At 45.9% G+C, this 19,804-nt stretch overlaps 1 protein-coding gene across 1 annotated transcript in view; it reads left to right on the top strand.

Moving 5' to 3' along the window:
- The window catches only part of Tmem214 (Transmembrane protein 214), a 47,439-nt gene that overhangs the window by 1,449 nt on the left and 26,186 nt on the right, over nucleotides 1–19,804 (top strand). The window contains exons 2-5 of the mRNA XM_037415426.2: nucleotides 1,980–2,143; nucleotides 7,140–7,299; nucleotides 8,031–8,269; nucleotides 11,333–11,438. Of these exons, the coding sequence (XP_037271323.2) occupies nucleotides 1,980–2,143; nucleotides 7,140–7,299; nucleotides 8,031–8,269; nucleotides 11,333–11,438 (669 nt within the window). The remainder of the gene's footprint in view (nucleotides 1–1,979; nucleotides 2,144–7,139; nucleotides 7,300–8,030; nucleotides 8,270–11,332; nucleotides 11,439–19,804) is intronic.

Here is a 19,804-nt window from a genome sequence, read left to right as displayed (position 1 = left end):
CTGGTAACCAGGCAAAATTAACATGCAATCATCTTCTCTTTTGAATAATGGAAGTTTATTAATTGCCCCAAACTATTATATTACACCAGCATTTCAATTGCAAGTACACTCTGGAGTCATATCATTCTCCAGGTGCATAAAAAAAACGATTCCAGTGTAGTGAACCACAACACCTCTGGCACAAAGCTTGAGGATCCTGGAATTATTAGAAATCAATGTTAGCATGTCGCCTGGACTCCCTTTAACAATGGACCAGGTGAGCATATCTCAGTATCGGGGAAAAAAAAAGTGTAATTGTGACTTTACGTTGTTTCAAGTTTGCACACTTGTTTTATTTTATTCTCATCAGCTTACTTTCAAATTCTCTACCCCAATCCGTCCACCAAGGACCACCTCGCTTCATTGAAAAAATAACCGCTGGACGTTGCTATGGGGCATGGCGTGAGTAGTTCAAAAGTTCGATTTTTGCCTCGTTAAACTGGACAGGTCGTGCTATCTAGCAGGGCCCAGTTGAATCGAGCACGCCTGTCATCACGGAGGCCATGGCAGAAAATTTTTCAATGGCCGTTCTTGCTGCTGTGTCTCCGGCTACTTTCGTTCTGCTGCTACTAGTGTCAGTGACCGCGCCGTAATGCCGGACAACGTTGTGCGCGACAACAATGACGTGAGACATTCTGCTCAAGGCGGGTAATTTGAAGTGTGCTAACCCGATTCGGACCACTAAAACAGGATTTTATTTAAAAATAAGGGCTTCTTTGGCACAAGAACAAGACTTCTGAGCTGCTATTTCAACAATCAGTGTCGACTTTTTAGTTGCCTAGGGTCCCTTTATCATCATATATCGCATGGCAGAAGTGTAAAATTACACTAGGTGTCTAAAGATGTGAACTGAGCAATGAGTGGATTCTTTGAAGGCCCACCCATTACACAGTGCTCAGACGTATTTAATTATGATCAGTAACAGAACCATCAGAAGTGAACGGCTTCATAGGTTTGTGTGTTGCCCTACAAGCGCATAGTGGGCACTTCATTGATTCGTAAAAGAAATAATTATGGCGTAGTGGGCACTTCATGACTCTGCTTGCAACAAGCGGTCAATGACATTTTGAAATGGCCAATGTTATGAGCAGTGTTCGTTATCTTCTGACATGGCTGAGGCATGCACTGAGAACCGAAGCAGGCTAGCTGTTCAGAAGGTTATGTGCACGAGGCCCAATTTAGCTATCGCAAGCTAGGTATAGCTCAAGCGTCCTTCGTTTTTTTTTTACTTTGCAATATGAAGTAGTTGCAAAAGTGCCCTGCTCACTGCGCTTGAAACAGTGCTGTCTCATGGAAAAAAGTTAATGAAAAAGCATAGAAGGAGGCAATTAAAGCAAAAAGAAAAAGGATGAACTGAATGCCTGATTACTATGCCACAGTGAATGTGCAGTGCAGACGAAACTACAGCACCACAGCCATGCAAACATTTTCGGCCCGAACGCTGTGTAGGCCCAATACTGAAGCACGTGTAGGTATGATACTGCAGTCATGTGTAGGTATGACGCTGATGTGTAGGCCGAATATTTAAGTCAATGTCGATCCGATACTGAAATCACGTTCATGTAGGAAACAAGTCATGTGTAGTTTTAATACTGAAGTCATTTTTATGCTAGGCACTGGTAATGTGTAGTTTCAATACTGAAGTCGTGTGCACACCATATACTCAAACCACATGTACCCCTGATACCGAAGTCTTGTACATCCAGTACTGAAGTTATATGTAATGTAGGTCTGCTACTTCAGGTAAAAGAGCAAAGGCAGTGGCTGGCTGGCTGCTTCACGTAATGCCCTTTCTTAGCTTGTTTCGCTGTACGACTATTTCTGTCTTTTTGGGGGGGGGGGGGGGCTACTGTGCACAATCAGTGTCACTGTTGGGTAAAATGTAAGGACGACTGTAGGCCATCCGTATCAAATGCTTTCTTCATGTTTTGCACATGCAGCCCCGCTGAAAGAGAGCTCCACACTGTACGAAGCACTTCAAGAAAAGGAGGAGCAGAAGAAACCCGCTGCCCCACCTCCCAAGCCTGCTAAGAAGCCACCAAAGAAGAAGACGAAAGAAGCCGGTGCACAGCGGCCCACAAGCCTCAGTGTCCTGCTCAAACAGGTGCTCAAAAGCTTCTGAAGGCTTTGCAATGCATTCTAGTAATGCAGAAGAAACATGGCACAAATACTCACTACACTTACATGCTTTTTCGTGCCTTGTGCTTATTGTTCATGTTTGCGCTAATTAAATATGTTTCAACGCTGTGCCGGCGAGCCTGCCGTCCAGTCTTGTTGACTAATTTTGCTAAGTTTTGTTTAGCAGTGCCATACACAGCCACAACCCGAGGAAAAATGTCAGCTGTGCCCACAGTCATTTCTGTTCCTGACACAGAGAACTTGCATGAGTGCTCCATCCATTAGACCTTACTTGTTTTTGAAATTTCTCATGAAGACCTACATTACTGGTGCTGGTTTTATCCTCTTGAACGTCCTGGTAAATTTCGTCAGGCATTCTAACATCGCTGCTCAACTAAAAATAAAGTCTTATGTAGTAACTACGAATGTTTACCTCTAAATATGCATAGTATTTACATTAGCTGAGAAGAGGTAGTTATAGCTTGAACGGAAACCAGCTGGCATGATGAATGGCAGTTGCACTGTGGTTCTGTGGCTGGAGCTGTCATTACTTGTTAGGTTGTAACCGAGTATAATTGAGAGCTTACTTATTAATGAGTAACTAGCAGTGTACAATCTGTTTTATGTAGTCGTATCACGAGAGAGCTTACTTGACCTAGAAAAAGACAGCACTGAAAACAGCGCTACACAATAATAGCACAGAGTAGTGCACTGACCACCGTTTTGAAGGTCTATTCATGAAATCCAGCTTTTAAAAGCCTAGAAGGTTGCAAGGTGGCCTCACACACTCAAAAAAAAGAAAAAAAAAAACCCAGGGTATAGATGTTGCGCTGTCCTGTGTCCTTATTGTCCTTCTGTTTCCTTAGTGTACTTATTATTCAGTGCCGTATTGAGTGCTGCCTGTCTCGAAGTCACGTACCAACTATACCGAGTTCATCATATCACATAATTTAAGTCGCTGTTAGTTGATCAGGAGCACAATGCTGAAAATTTGTGACCTTCTGTCTTTTGGTGTTGTCGGGGTCTTTGGCTGCTTTGGGCACATTGCACAGCTTTCACTACAGTGCTAGATTATTTTGAAGTATAGCATGCGATCGAAATCTTGCCACATATGTCCCCTTGCAGCTTAATTAGCTCAGAAAGAACAGTGCAGCATCTTGAGGTTATCAAGAGTACATTGTGAAAAATGTATTTTAGAGGCTGTCTTGCACATTGCAAGCACAAGTAACGTTCGTAATTGGTGTCATCTCGCTTTATGATTGAAGCATTAAGTATAAAGCTACAACTTTGGTGTTGTGTGTTAGTGTTGTATTATAACGAAATTAATTTTGTGTTGAAATGAATACATCAGAGGTGCATAATGAGTACCATTTTCATATTCTTAATGTCCCAACTGCCTTACAACAATTTATTGAATCCATAGTTGAAAAACACCAACCTGCATGAAAAGCATGACGTTTTAAGAAGAGTGTTGGCAGTCCCATTATGAGCTCATAATATATGAAGTTTTGTTTTCTCAACTACAGGAATTGAAGCAGCCTTCATGTAGGAGCATAAAATAACATGTGCACTTGTTCGTTTTTTGTTCTGACTGGTTTTCACCATCAAACAAATGTTATCCTTGGTTCGAATTTGATTGCATGCATGATGCTAATGGCAGTGTACAGTACTCGCCAATTGAAACGAGAAAATTTGGGGCTAAGTAACGCGCATACGTTCATTTACACCATGTTCAGTTTCCGTCACGTCGGTGTAATTTTGACTCTAATGCGTTGATCAGAAGCAACATTATCTTTGGACATGAGATTCACTGCGACATGACATGACATGGAGTACCATTTTCATATTCTTAATGTCCCAACTGCCTTACAACAATTTATTGAATCCATAGTTGAAAAACACCAACCTGCATGAAAAGCATGACGTTTTAAGAAGAGTGTTGGCAGTCCCATTATGAGCTCATAATATATGAAGTTTTGTTTTCTCAACTACAGGAATTGAAGCAGCCTTCATGTAGGAGCATAAAATAACATGTGCACTTGTTCGTTTTTTGTTCTGACTGGTTTTCACCATCAAACAAATGTTATCCTTGGTTCGAATTTGATTGCATGCATGATGCTAATGGCAGTGTACAGTACTCGCCAATTGAAACGAGAAAATTTGGGGCTAAGTAACGCACATACGTTCATTTACACCATGTTCAGTTTCCGTCACGTCGGTGTAATTTTGACTCTAATGCGTTGATCAGAAGCAACATTATCTTTGGACATGAGATTCACTGCGACATGACATGACATGGAGTACCATTTTCATATTCTTAATGTCCCAACTGCCTTACAACAATTTATTGAATCCATAGTTGAAAAACACCAACCTGCATGAAAAGCATGACGTTTTAAGAAGAGTGTTGGCAGTCCCATTATGAGCTCATAATATACGAAGTTTTGTTTTCTCAACTACAGGAATTGAAGCAGCCTTCATGTAGGAGCATAAAATAACATGTGCACTTGTTCATTTTTTGTTTTGACTTGTTTTCACCATCAAACAAATGTTATCCTTGGTTCGATTTTGATTGCATGCAGGATGCTAATGGCAGTGTACAGTACTCACCAATTGAAACGAGAAAATTTGGGGCTAAGTAACGCGCATACGTTCATTTACACCATGTTCAGTTTCCGTCACGTCGGTGTAATTTTGACTCTAATGCGTTGATCAGAAGCAACATTATCTTTGGACATGAGATTCACTGCGACATGACATGACATGGAGTACCATTTTCATATTCTTAATGTCCCAACTGCCTTACAACAATTTATTGAATCCATAGTTGAAAAACACCAACCTGCATGAAAAGCATGACGTTTTAAGAAGAGTGTTGGCAGTCCCATTATGAGCTCATAATATACGAAGTTTTGTTTTCTCAACTACAGGAATTGAAGCAGCCTTCATGTAGGAGCATAAAATAACATGTGCACTTGTTCGTTTTTTGTTTTGACTTGTTTTCACCATCAAACAAATGTTATCCTTGGTTCGATTTTGATTGCATGCATGATGCTAATGGCAGTGTACAGTACTCGCCAATTGAAACGAGAAAATTTGGGGCTAAGTAACGCGCATACGTTCATTTACACCATGTTCAGTTTCCGTCACGTCGGTGTAATTTTGACTCTAATGCGTTGATCAGAAGCAACATTATCTTTGGACATGAGATTCACTGCGACATGACATGACATGGAGTACCATTTTCATATTCTTAATGTCCCAACTGCCTTACAACAATTTATTGAATCCATAGTTGAAAAACACCAACCTGCATGAAAAGCATGACGTTTTAAGAAGAGTGTTGGCAGTCCCATTATGAGCTCATAATATATGAAGTTTTGTTTTCTCAACTACAGGAATTGAAGCAGCCTTCATGTAGGAGCATAAAATAACATGTGCACTTGTTCGTTTTTTGTTCTGACTGGTTTTCACCATCAAACAAATGTTATCCTTGGTTCGAATTTGATTGCATGCATGATGCTAATGGCAGTGTACAGTACTCGCCAATTGAAACGAGAAAATTTGGGGCTAAGTAACGCGCATACGTTCATTTACACCATGTTCAGTTTCCGTCACGTCGGTGTAATTTTGACTCTAATGCGTTGATCAGAAGCAACATTATCTTTGGACATGAGATTCACTGCGACATGACATGACATGGAGTACCATTTTCATATTCTTAATGTCCCAACTGCCTTACAACAATTTATTGAATCCATAGTTGAAAAACACCAACCTGCATGAAAAGCATGACGTTTTAAGAAGAGTGTTGGCAGTCCCATTATGAGCTCATAATATACGAAGTTTTGTTTTCTCAACTACAGGAATTGAAGCAGCCTTCATGTAGGAGCATAAAATAACATGTGCACTTGTTCGTTTTTTGTTTTGACTTGTTTTCACCATCAAACAAATGTTATCCTTGGTTCGAATTTGATTGCATGCATGATGCTAATGGCAGTGTACAGTACTCGCCAATTGAAACGAGAAAATTTGGGGCTAAGTAACGCGCATACGTTCATTTACACCATGTTCAGTTTCCGTCACGTCGGTGTAATTTTGACTCTAATGCGTTGATCAGAAGCAACATTATCTTTGGACATGAGATTCACTGCGACATGACATGACATGGAGTACCATTTTCATATTCTTAATGTCCCAACTGCCTTACAACAATTTATTGAATCCATAGTTGAAAAACACCAACCTGCATGAAAAGCATGACGTTTTAAGAAGAGTGTTGGCAGTCCCATTATGAGCTCATAATATACGAAGTTTTGTTTTCTCAACTACAGGAATTGAAGCAGCCTTCATGTAGGAGCATAAAATAACATGTGCACTTGTTCGTTTTTTGTTTTGACTTGTTTTCACCATCAAACAAATGTTATCCTTGGTTCGAATTTGATTGCATGCATGATGCTAATGGCAGTGTACAGTACTCGCCAATTGAAACGAGAAAATTTGGGGCTAAGTAACGCGCATACGTTCATTTACACCATGTTCAGTTTCCGTCACGTCGGTGTAATTTTGACTCTAATGCGTTGATCAGAAGCAACATTATCTTTGGACATGAGATTCACTGCGACATGACATGGCTATCCGCAGCAGTTGAACATACAACTCGTTATATTTAAAAACTGTTATGACACCTTTTTATCAATGAGTAGTTAACATTCTAGAACTTAACGAGTGCTAGTGATTACGCTGGGTTATATCATGAAGCATGTGGCGAGAGCCAATGTTTTGAACTGTATGCCAGCTTTCTGATGACCAGGCTCGCTGCTACATTTTTGTTTTCCTGGGCACAATTCGACTAAATGAAGGGCTTATTATGTCTGCTCTGACTTCCATTGTCACATCGTGACTATGATTAAATCGAGTTTGCTTATTTTTATTTGGTCATGTTGCTGCATCCTACAACCTGTCCACTCTTGTCTTCTCAGGTGTCAGCTTCTGAGGTCTCTCAGCTGGTGACAGAGGACCGGTTGCGCTTCCCGACAAATCCTCTTTTGTGGGCCAAGGATGTAGTTTTTTACCTGAACAGCCAGCTGGAAGGGGCTCCCGCCTCTGAGTCGCAGCCCCCCTTTGAAGGACGGCCAGCAGGTATGTCTGTGTTCTCTACTTGTGTTGCTGTTTGCATTTTCATCAAAAAGGTCGCTCAGATCGAGTCATTCACAGCTCTTCAGCTTAGCGCAGAAGACCCTACCAAAACACCGGTGGGAATGACGATAGTTATAGTGCGAGAACAAAACGACGACACCGAGACAAGAAGGACACGAAAGACGGTGTCGGTGTCGTCGTTTTGTTCTCGCGCTATAACTATCGTCATGCCATACCAACTAGCCCAAGCTGCCACACCGATGGGAAATTATGTGGTCATGAATAAATTTCAGTAGTTTACAGAATTCAGTTCGGAGAACCAGTCATTGTCATAGCATTGGTGTTATATTGTACCATTGAGCTTTGAATTGTGGGATACATGGCTAGCTTTATTCGATATGGTATTTTCTCTGCTTTATGCCTTTGTTATGACCACGTGCCGCATGTTGATGCTGTTGTTACCCTCAATTCGCTATTGTGCTCTTGAACACACTATGATTTTTCCTTTTTTTCAGTCTATCATTCTCTTTCTTCACGTAGGGTAGCTATGTGGATTCTGATCTGGGAGACACTGTTGCCTTTTTTCTCTTTCTAATCGTACAAATAGCAGACATTACTTGCATTCCAAGGTGCTTTATTAATTGTTGGTCACTTTGCATTTGGCCCGCCCTCTATGGTTTTCTTTCTTATAGCCTCTCTGTGTTTCTTATGAAATGCTGCGCTTCTGCACGTAGGGTTCCCCCTGAACGAGCTGGCGGGAGACGTGAGGCGCCAACTGGAGGACGTGATACTCGGAACCACCGACGAGGCTCGTTCTCTCCTCTGGGACCATTGCCTGAACGGAGCCCTGCAGGCATTGGCGGCCCCCTCTGGTGGTCAGAATGCCGGCAGCAGCAGTGTGCTCGGCTTCCTGATCTGCTTGCAGCTGCTTGCGTCGAGACACCCGCACATTGTGACCGGTGCCTTGCCAAAGGTGATGGTTCTTGCAGCGGCTCATTGCAGCTGTACCTCCATGTAAAGCACAGTAGAATGATATAGCAGAGATGAGAAAGACAAGGAATACTAGCGCTGGTCTTTCTCATATTTGTTGTATTGTGCTGTTTTCCACTATGAATCTGTACCAGCAAGCTCAAGTTCACACACTTATTACACTGTAATCCTACTTATACGTTCCTGGTGCATCATTTTGCCTGCTTAGAAAGTGTCTAACATCCAGTTTTGCCAGCAAAGAATCTAGACACATGTGTATCAGAAATTTCTTTTCATACATTGTTGTCAAAGCATACTGCCTGATACATTCATTGCAAACGGTCACTGCACTGAATGTGCTCTGTAGGTACATCATACAACTGGGAAACGCTTGAGCTTGGCCATTAAGAATAGAACGTGATAGCAGAATCAGGCCCCATTCACATCGCTTTCTTCATCACTAGACTGACTCTCCGCTCAGAGACACCTCAATGGTGCTGCAAGAAAAGGAATCTCTGTACGCATTCTTTGGAGTTCTCAAATTACCCCAAAATGCCTACTGCAAGTAAAATTATAAAATGCTTACTACGCCATAGTTGTTCCTTTTGTGAATGGGCTAAGTACCCACTACGTGCACATAAGACAACATCTGCTGCAGCTGCACGCTTTCTTGATGCTGATAATGATTTATTTAAGCCAACCATTCATTGTGCAATTAATATATTTTGATGCCTGGTGTGATTCTGTGCTTCTGTTATGCAATAATACATGTTTTAATAATAGAGGTTAATAATACCTGTTTTAATAATATAATAATACATGTTATAGTAATATGTATTATTGTGAAGTCAGGTTCGACTGATTATGGCAACTTAAATACTTGTTGCTTATATTGATGAAGGCCTTTACACGAGGGGGAAAAGATGTTTATGACGTGAAAGATGACGTAGAAGTTAGCAGTAATTAAGCTATGCAAAAAGACTACAAAAATGAGCACTGCTCACAAGTCAGTTAACGCAGTTCCCCACTTCACTAAACAAAGCTGGCAAAGTTTCACCATATGTGGGTCCAGGCTGCTTGGTCGACAAGTTGCTGCGGGGGAGTTTCTCGCCGACAGCAGGGACAGGCTAGGCGTGGTTGAAATACAGCAGAATCTCTGTCGTAGAGAGAACTCGTCTCAAGGACAATAGTAGGTTCAGGTCTTGAATGCGCCCGGGTCCCAGCACAAGGAACCGGCGCCAGCTACCGAAACACCAGTCCAGGCGAGCAACCCACGGACAAACTGCAGGCAGTGGTTTGCTTCGGGACCAGGACTCGACGAGTGCCTCGGCCCGCGAATGCAGTCACGTTCCCCAACCACCCTCTTCTTTCTTCACTTCTTTCTCTGCCTGTCCGGCTTGGCTTCCGATCACTGTTTTTGTCTTCTGGCCTGACTTGTCATCGTCTTCATCGACGCATCACTACTGTGCACCACACGAGAATACCGCGCACAACCTGGCAATTATGTTGTAATACATAATACGTACTGCTGGGAATACAATCGGTTTGTTCCTTATTCTCTTGTGTCCGCGTAGTCATGTGCCATGTTAAAATATGTATGTAGACTGTGCTTCCTTGTATATCTATTCTGCCTCTTCTTCACTGTCAGCACCAGTAACAAAGTCATCGACATACAGGTTGTCACTCAGTATCTTAGCAGTGCAGGGGAATTTCTTTTCGACACTTCTCAAATGATGACGTAAGGTAGCTGGGAGGAGGAATAAGCTGCACGTAGCACCGAATGGTACCCTTGTCATTCGGTGTTCTTCGACTGAGGGGTATCATTTCGCCTTTCTTTGGTGTACTTTGATACTACAGAAATCGGAGGGCGTCGCGATCCTTCTCTGCCAGCTCAATTTTGAGAAAAGCCTTTTCTATGTCGGACATTATGGCCACATTGTGCACTTGAAATCGAATGAGAATGTCTGATGAACTTGGATTTAGGTTGGGTCCTCCGTAGAAAACCTTGCTCAATGGTGACTTCAATGCTGCTTAGAAGGTCGCATTTGAACACGACCCTTAACTTGGTTGTTTTGCCAGCTGGCTGGACAACGCCTCAGTGTGGCATGTAATAAATGGGCCCCGGCGGGGACTCACCCACTTTGTTCACTTTTTCAGCATGTCCTGCTTGAAGGTAGTTCTGGATTGCCTGGTCATAGCTGCGGCAGCAATCGAGGAAACTGATCTTCCCTGTTGTAACCTGTGCACGCAGCAAGCTGCACTTTTTTTTTATTTTGCAGCTGTAGTATTGTGAACTAGGCCTGTTTCTTAATACACAGAATATTTGACAGAAATTCAAGAAGAAAAGAAAAATATTGCAAGGGGGTGTTACGTGATGAAATTGAAACCAGCCGATGCCATCCCAGCACGTGAAAGTTACTTCGGAAATATTTACTTTAAAAGATACGTTTACTTATATTTGGTCATTTGTTTTTATCACTGACTCGTGGCAAGTGAGCGAACCATTCTAAACAAAATGAAAATGTTGTACTCCTGATGGCCTTGCCGCCAAGGAAAGACAATGACAATGAAATGATTGATTAGTGGGGTTTGACGTCCTAATACCACCATATGATTATGAGAGACGCCGTAGTGGAGGGCTCCGGAAATTTTGACCACCTGGGGTTCTTTAATGTGCACCGAAATCTGAGTACACCGACCTACAACATTTCCGCCTCCATCGGAAATGCAGCTGCCACAGCCAGGATTCAATCGCGCGACCTGCGGGTCAGAAACCGAGTACCTTTGCCACTAGACCACCGCAGCGGGGCGAATGACAATGAAAGAAACCATAGACGACGAAATGAGCAACACATGCGATTAATCACATTTTGTTTCCTTGTTCTCGTCTCTATAGCTGCAAAGACCATGTTATAAACATAAACAAGACTAAGTTCAAGTTCTTCTGAAGCATCCCATGCCTACCAGGAGTATAGTATGAAGGAAAATCGTACTGTATAAGATACAAGCTATTGTGATTTGGTATAACGGTGATCAATAATTCTGTTTCCTTAAACTATACTTGCAGCTGAAGACCTTGCGCTCTCAGCACCAGGGACGTCCTCTGGCGTGCCTTGCTCTCCTGTGGGCTGCTTCACAGGCGGGACTTTCCAATCTTGGAGCGGGATTGGCCGGTCAGTTGTCATCTAGATTTTTTTGCATTACCTGTGCCCCAGCATAATTTTGATTCCTTAGTCTTGGCTAGTGTGAAGTTGCCCTGCAATGTTTAGAAAGGGCGTGAACGATGTGAACAATTTCCCTGAGAAGGCGTCATGAATAGTGTAAAGGACTGTCCGAATCCAGTGCTATACTTAAGTCTTGAAAGCTTAGTTATGTGGGAAGCAGTACGCCTTGTTAGAATGGAGGACGCCTTGTCCTAAAGGGGCCCTGCAACACCTTGGGAGCATGATCAGAAAATGCTGCTGATAGGTAGTCTAGCCTCTCGAGAGCATGCATACGAAATATTATATTGTAGCACATGGCTTTGAATTTCCAATTAATTCTCAAAGTCAGCTAAAAACCACTTTCTCTTCTCTCGACAAATGAGGCTACCGGCTTAAAATCACTATTTCCATCTCCAAATATCGGCGTTTGGCTGATTTCATCATGGCTCGCTCTGTCGTTACTGGAGCTGCTGCAGGAGGCCGCGACTTGTCCATGCGTCATCGCACTGAGAAGCTGCACAGTCGAAGAAGAAAAATGAACAGAAAAGAAAAAGCGCTGAAGGCAACGAGGCGCACGTGACGCATTTTTTTCCTTCGTGCCAACCCTTCCTGCTTAGGTTCTAGCGCTTTCGTCGGACGAGAGAAGAGAGAATGCAATTGCAGTGTGTGCGACAAATCTTAGTAAATCAGCTCCTACTGGACGGATTCTAAAAATTTTTGCGGGGGTGAATTTGTGAGTCAGTAAGCCTCCTCAGTGAATTGATTCCATGGCTAGTTAGAAAAGTGTTGCAGGGTCCCTTTAAAGGAGCACTGACACAAAATATAATATTTTTGCCTTGGTCGCTCTAAATGAAAACATGGGTGTTGAAAACTCTAAAAACAATTTCCTTGTGCTTTGGAATACAGTTAAACCTCGTTATAATGAGATGGGCTATAACGAAATAATGGATATAACGAGCAAATACTAATTCCCCTTGAAAGTCCCCATACAAACCAATGTATTCAAAACCTCGTTTTAACGAGGCAAAATTTGCCTGTTATGGGATATAACGAACAAATTTTGTTAGGAAGTAAAATTTTGAGCCGATGTCACGACAGTGCACAATGGGAATTTGAGATGGCGCGCAACGGGAGAACTGTATTTAGCAGTTCAAAACTCCCGCCACGCGCCCTCCAGCAACGCGCGCAAAGCAGACGGCACGCGCTGTTTCCGGAGGAGAGGTCGCTGCACGTGCGCCGCTTGGCTACCGCCGACAGCGGAGCGCTCCGCAGCTCCGCGAACGTCTCGCCCTTTTCTTTTGTCTTCTTTATATTCTCCCCCTCCCCTTTCTCATGGCGCTGAGGCGCGCTTCCTAATCTTACATACCCCCATTCCCCTTGAGTAACCGGTTCCTAGAGGGCAGCGCAAAAGAGTGCCCCTTCTGCCCCTTCCTCTTCACAGTCACTTTCTCTGCAAGTGTCGTCGCTCGCCGACGTGAGCCGCGTTGCTTTTGCGTGCGTGTTTCTTCTCTTTTTCGACCGCTTCCGCCTTATCTTTTGTCGTGCTGCGCTCGTGATTCCAGCAACATGAATGCGCCAGGCAGGAAGCGAAAGCGCATAACGCTAGATCAGAAGGCGGCTATGATAAGAGCCGTCGAATCGGGGACCAAGAAAGGCAACGTGGCAAGAGACTTTGGCGTATGGACGAGCACACTGTCAACCATCTTGAGCAAGCAGGAGTCTATCATCGACGCTGTTGTACGTGGCGTGAAAGGAAGCGCTAAGAGGATGAGGGCACCTGCCTTTGAAGTGGTCGAAAGGGCCGTTTTTAAATGGTTCTTGGACACGCGGGCTGTGAATCTGCTGGTGAGCGGTGCCTTGCTGCAAAGAAAAGCAAGAGACATTGCCTGCATCATGGGCCATGACAACTTCGTAGCAAGTTCGGGTTGGCTCCAACGCTTCAAGGAGCGCCACGACATTGTCGGGAGAGCGGTCTGCACCGAATCGCAATCTGTCGACGAAGCAGAGGCTACCAAGTGGGCGAAAGATAACATTGTGCGGCTGCTAGAAAAATACAGTGCGGAGCATATTTTTAATGCGGACGAAACCGCTCTCTTTTTCAAGATGTTGCCGCACAAGACGTTAGCCCTCAAAAGCGAGCCATGCCATGGCGGCAAACAAAGTAAGCTGCGGATCACTGCGCTACTTTGTGCAAATGTGACCGGCTCTGAGAAGCTGCCAATTTTCGTAATTGGCAAAAGTGCATCCCCTCACAGCTTTAAGGGGAAGAGGCAGCTCCCAGTCAAATACGTAGCGAATCGCAAAGCCTGGATGACCAGGGAGATTTTTTCAAAATGGCTTTGCGAATGGGACGAGAAGCTGGCAAAGGCGAACCGCAAGGTGTGCCTTGTTTTAGATAACTGCACCGCCCACCATACCGCTGCTGTGCTACAAAACATCGAGCTGCTGTTCCTTCCTGCCAACTGCACAGCAAAAATACAGCCACTTGACCAAGGTGTGATTATGTCGCTGAAGGCAGGTTACCGCAAGCGTGTGATAGACAAGCTCCTGCTCAAAATGAGGGTGAAGCGAGACACCGATGTTGACTTGTACGCTGCGCTCGAAATGCTTCAGGCGGCGTGGATGAGTGTGACAGCGACCATGATCGCAAACTGCTTTCGACACGCCTCATTTGCCGCCGCACCAGACGCCAGCGATGAGCCATCAGACGAGCCCACTGTGCCGGACGGTTTTGCCACATCAGATGAAGTCGCTGCATCACGGACGGCACTTCGTGACGTCGGTGTCGTGCCTGACAGCGAGTCGTTTTGCGACTATGTGAGTGCGGACTCGGAAGTGGTGGCAACGGAGCAGCTCCTGGATGACGATATTGTGCGCGCTGTCAGTGATCGTAACGAAACCAGTGACGATGACTCTGTCGACGAACAGGAGACAAACGTGCCGACGGCGTCGGAGGCATTAGGCGCGGTGGACGTACTGCGCCGCTACTTCGGCGCTCACGAGGGTGGCAAAGATGAGATGGCTTGAACATTGCGGCCGCAGCTGAGCGAGCCATCGTTCGCATCAGGAAGATGCATCAACGTCCAATTACGGACTTCTTTGCACCTAAGTCTGCCTGAAATGCAAGCTGTTGTAGCGTCGTCGGGGTAGATTGGGTGGGATGACCAAGATCAGGCAGGTCATGAAAGCAGGACGTCCATTTAGGAAACTTGAAAAAAAGGATTTATTTGCATTCAAAGAAAAGTTAACTGGTCATCGTTGTTCCCCCTTCTCGCCCGCCGTCTCCTCCGTCCTTTTTATCCCTCTCGTTGCCGCCCCTCTCCCTCTATCTCGGTCCATCAGTCCACTTCACGAAAGGCAGGGGCGGCCCGCAGTCAGAGGGGGGGATCAAGGGGGTGAATCGTCCACCCGGAACCCGACTTCCCCTCAGCTCTATGCTCAGTTGTTCCGGGTGGACCCATCCCTCCAAGAAGCAGCGACGAATCTTTCGTTCCCCGAAACCGCCGCCGCATTCCGCAGGGCCCAGCCGTGGCGCCAGCGCACCGTCCCGCGACACAATGGTCAGCCTCAACAGTCGCTGCGTTCGCGGAACTGAGTAGCGGCGACATCGCGCTCGCCTCGAAGACGTCACTGGCAGCGGGACGCAACAGACTCCGGCGACATCGCGCTCGCCTCGAAGACGTCACTGGCAGCGGGACGCAACAGACTCCTCCGCCGCCGAAAGACTCGACTCGAGGGTGGCCAACTGTCGGGTCACCTGAAGCGTCGAGACGACATGTGCAAACACTCGGCCTCTCTGGGCCTCAGCACTCGCATCACCAATAACCCTGTTCCAGGGATACACAACACAAGCACACACACTCTGGTCGGCGTGCCCGAGCGACACGCCCACCGGACGCCAAGACTGCCATAATTTTACCCCATGATTGCCCTCTCTTTCTTTCTTTTTTTTTTTTTTTGTGGTGGTCAGCCCTTGGAAAAAAATCTAAATGCCGTGACCTCAGCCGCGATAGAAACACATCAATAAAAAAAGAAACAGCAACAAGAAAATCAGTGTTCGACTCTAAAATCCACGGCTCAGTCCATCGGCGTTCTTATTCTGGTTCCCCTTTCTATATTTGACCTCGAAGTTATACTCCTGTAGTATGAGGCTCCATCTCAACAGCCTCCCGTTTTTATTGGACATTTGCTTCAGCCATGAAAGCGGGCAGTGGTCAGTCTCGACCGTGAATTTTGTGCCTTGAATATAGCATCCTAGTTTTTGAATGGCCCACACAATGGACAAACATTCTTTCTCCGAGGCACTGAAAGCCTCTTCTCGGGGAGTCAGCTTCCGACTGAGATAGAGCACCGGATGCTCTTCACCTCCCTCGTTAAGTTGGGCCAAGACGACACCTAGACCTCGGTTGCTGGCGTCGCATTGGAGAATGAATTCTCGGCTAAAGTCTGGCGCGACAAGCACGGGCCGAGAAGACAAAGCTTTCTTCAAGTTTTGGAAGGCCTCCTCCCTCTCGGTGCTCCAAGTTACCACTTCCGGTTCAGGTTTTCGCAGGCTGTCGGTTAGCGTGCTGGCGAGCTCCGAATAATTTGGAATGTAGTGCTGGTAATAGCCTGTCATTCCTAGAAATGTTCGCACCTCCCTTTTGTTTACGGGTCTTGGGAAGTTGACTATCGCAGCTACTTTGGCTTTCATTGGTTCCCGTTTTCCCTGCCCTATGTCGTGTCCCAAATACGTGACACGGGCTTGGCCGAACTGACACTTCTCGGCTTTAATAGTCAGGCCCGCCCCTTTGATTCTTTCAAGCACCGTTCGTGTGTGCTGCAAATGAGACTCCCAATCATTAGAAAATACGGCCACGTCGTCTAGATATGGCACCGCAAATTCTTCTAGTCCTTCTAGCACCCGATCCATTAACCTTGAAAAACAGAAGGGTGCGTTTTTCAAACCAAAGGCCATGGTGACGGGCTGATAAACGCCAAAGGGTGTTACAAATGCTGCATACCGACTTGCTCGTTCAGTTAAGGGCACCTGCCAATATCCTCTCACTAAATCTAGGGTTGAAATGAAGGTAGCCCGGCTTACCAGCTCCACCCTTTCCTCTATGTTAGGCAACGGGTACACCTGGTCTTTTGTGATCGCATTCAACCTGCGATAATCGACGCATGGCCGTGGTTCTTTCCCCGGCACCTCGACCACATCAAAGGGGAGCAATAGTCACTATATGCTTCTTTGATCACGCCAAGGCGAAGCATCCTTTTAACTTCCGCCTTCATTAAGTCCAGCTGTCGCGGAGACACGCGGTACGCCTTCGAGCTAAAAGGGACCTCTGTAGTCAGCTCGATATCATGTTGTACCAAATGAGTCCTTCCGAGCCTTTCCCCAAAACATTCCAGATATTCCTGAATAAGGCTCTTCAGATCCTCGACTTTAGCTGTACCCAACTCGTCTTTGTTAACTGCACACGCGATTATCTCTTCTACACTAGGGCCCGTGTTCCCAGGAAAACAAGGTACCTCTAGAGAAACCTCTTCTGAAACATTCATGGCGATGCTAACAATTGCTGCTCGCTCTAAAAATGGCTTCATTAGGTTTACGTGGTAGACCCTGTCCTCGCGTTTTCTTCCAGGTAATCTCACGGTGTAGTTTACTTCCGAAAGGCGACTGATAACCTCGGCAGGTCCATCCCAGTGGACTTCCAGTTTATTCTGGCGATTAGGCCTCAATATCATCACTTTGTCGCCCGGGTTGAATGATCGCGTCCTGGCATTTCTATCATAGTAGCGCTTTGAAGCGTCTCGCCTCGCCTCTAGGTTGCCCTTCACGATCTCGCGACACTTATGTAACCTTTGCATTAGGTTCAACACATACTCGATCACACATTTAGGCCCCCGATCATCCTCCCACAGTTCGCGGACTAGCCTCAGCGGACCTCGAAGATTCCGGCCATACACCAGCTCTGCCGGTGCGAACCCGGTTCCCTCGTGTGGCACTGTGCGCAACGCAAATAGCGTGCCCGGTAAACAACCATCCCAATCACACTTCCTTTCATGGCAAACAGCTCTCAATACTTTTTTTAGGGTAGCATGCCATCTCTCCACACTGTTGCTTTGTGGGTGGTAAACCGAGCTATGCAAAATTTCAACGCCACATTTCTCGAGAAACATGGTCGTGAGAGCACTCGTGAAAACGGTTCCCTGATCCGATTGCATTTCGGCAGGGAAACCGAGGCGCGAAAATATAGAAAGCAACGCATCGACTACCTCGACCGAAGTTGCCTCCTGTAAGGGCACCGCCTCGGGGAACTTCGTTGCAGGACACAATAGTGTGAGAATGTATCTGTTCCCCGCACTTGTTTTCGGCAACGGCCCCACCAAATCTACAACAACTCTGCGGAAGGGCTCAGAAATAATGGGCACTTTTACCATCGGGGCCTTCCATTTGTCGTTAGACCTACCGGCTCTCTGGCAAGCGTCACAAGTCTTCACGAAATTCTGCACGTCCCTGAAACACCCCGGCCAATAAAATTCCTGTAGCAATCTTTTCTTGGTTTTATTTATGCCCAGGTGTCCTGCCCATGAGTGATCGTGACAAAGACTGAGTAGGTCCTTGCGGTATGGTGATGGCACCACCAATTGATCGTAGCACTGCCCTCGCCTATCTCGGTATTTACGATATAGGATACCGTTCCTCACTTCGAAAGAGATGTTTCTTGACGAAACACCTTCACTGTTTCCGTTGTTCATAACCGCTATACTAGGGTCAGTTTTCTGAGACAGCCGTAACGCTTCCCTGTCAACCCCTAGCATGCGCTCGTAGCTGTGCGAGATTGGGGCCAACACGGACCCCTGCAAACTATGATCTTTTCCTTTCGAAGGTTTCTTTCTTTTCTCAATTATCGGCTTCTTAATCTGACCATTTTCCGGATTTTCGGTCGGAGGAATAGGGATAAGTGCCTCGTCGGGCTTAACTTCTTCGGATTCAGTTGTTAACTCTTTCGCTTTGGCACCTTCCCCTTCCCCGTAACGCAGCTGCTGAGCCAATACGCGTGCTTTCGATCTCGTCAAAGCCATGACCTGGGCATCAGCAAAAGTGCACCCCCTGTCGTTGAGTAGTGACTCCGAGCTGTTCGAGAAAAGGTACGGGTAGCCCTCTGGTAGCCCACGGGAGACTGCTGCTACTGTCTCGATCGCTCCAAAAGGACCCCGAATGTGTACCTTTGCCATAGGTAAACACACTGAATCTTCGCTGACGGCCTGTCTTATCCACGCGCATTCGGATAAGTAGTCTTCACTTTTTACGTAGTTCGGATGGACTACGTCCATAGTGGCCGCGGAGTCTCTGAGTACCCTACACCTTTTGTCATTAACCATTAAATCTGTCGTGTAAGGTTTCAAAAGATCTAGGTTACTCGGGTGATCGCTTACGCAAGCAAACACTGGCCTACCTTTTGAGCAGTTTCGGGCAAAGTGACCTGTTTCGTTGCACTTGAAACATAGCGCCTTAGCTCGCGACTCTAACTCTTCTAAATGATTTCTGACCTCCTTTCTGTTCTTTTCCGGCTCTTTCAGCTTGCCTTCAGCACGCGCCGAATTTTGATTAGTTTCCTCTCGCTCTTTTGTTGCGCTTTGCGGTCCTCGAGTGTAAGCTTGGGGCCGTGGTGCAGGCCTTTGATAGTGATGTGCGCTGTTGATCGGGGTCCTGAAGCCTCGACTGGCCACGTACTCGTCGGCAAGCTGTGCTGCACTCCTAACAGACACACCTTCCTGCCTATCCTTGACCCACAGGCGCACGTTATCCGGCAGGGTGTCATAAAACTGCTCCAAACAAATTAGATCCCTCAGTTTACTTAAGTTATCCGCACCTGCTCCTTTCACCCACTCTGAAAAATTATCACTCAGGCTACACGCAAACTCAACAAAGCTTTCACCAGGCTTCTTTCTTTCCCGTCTAAATCTCCTCCGAAATTCCTCTGTGGAGAGCCTGTATTTTGCGAGTAATGTCGACTTCACTGAACTGTATACGCCTGCCTCGGCTGCGCTCAGTCTGGCCACGACCTGCGAGGCCTCACCCGGTAACAACGCAAGCAACCGCTCTGGCCAGGTGTCCTGGTGAAATGAATGTTTCTCACAGATCCGTTCAAAATTAATCAGGTAGAGACCAATGTCCTCGCCTGTTTTGTACGGCTGAAGCAAACTCGTCATCTTCAGGTTCTCAGTATGCGGCGGCGCCGCATCTGCACTGCGTGCTAATCTCGCCTGCTCTAGCTTTATTCTCTCGAGCTCAATTTCGGCCTGTCTTTGTTCTCTCCTTTCCTGCCTTTCCTTCTCTTCCGCTC

Source organism: Rhipicephalus microplus, chromosome 9, assembly GCF_043290135.1.
Source record: "Rhipicephalus microplus isolate Deutch F79 chromosome 9, USDA_Rmic, whole genome shotgun sequence".
NCBI lineage: Eukaryota > Metazoa > Arthropoda > Arachnida > Ixodida > Ixodidae > Rhipicephalus > Rhipicephalus microplus.
Note: the sequence above shows the minus strand (reverse complement) of the source record. Positions and strands in the feature narration are given on the sequence as shown.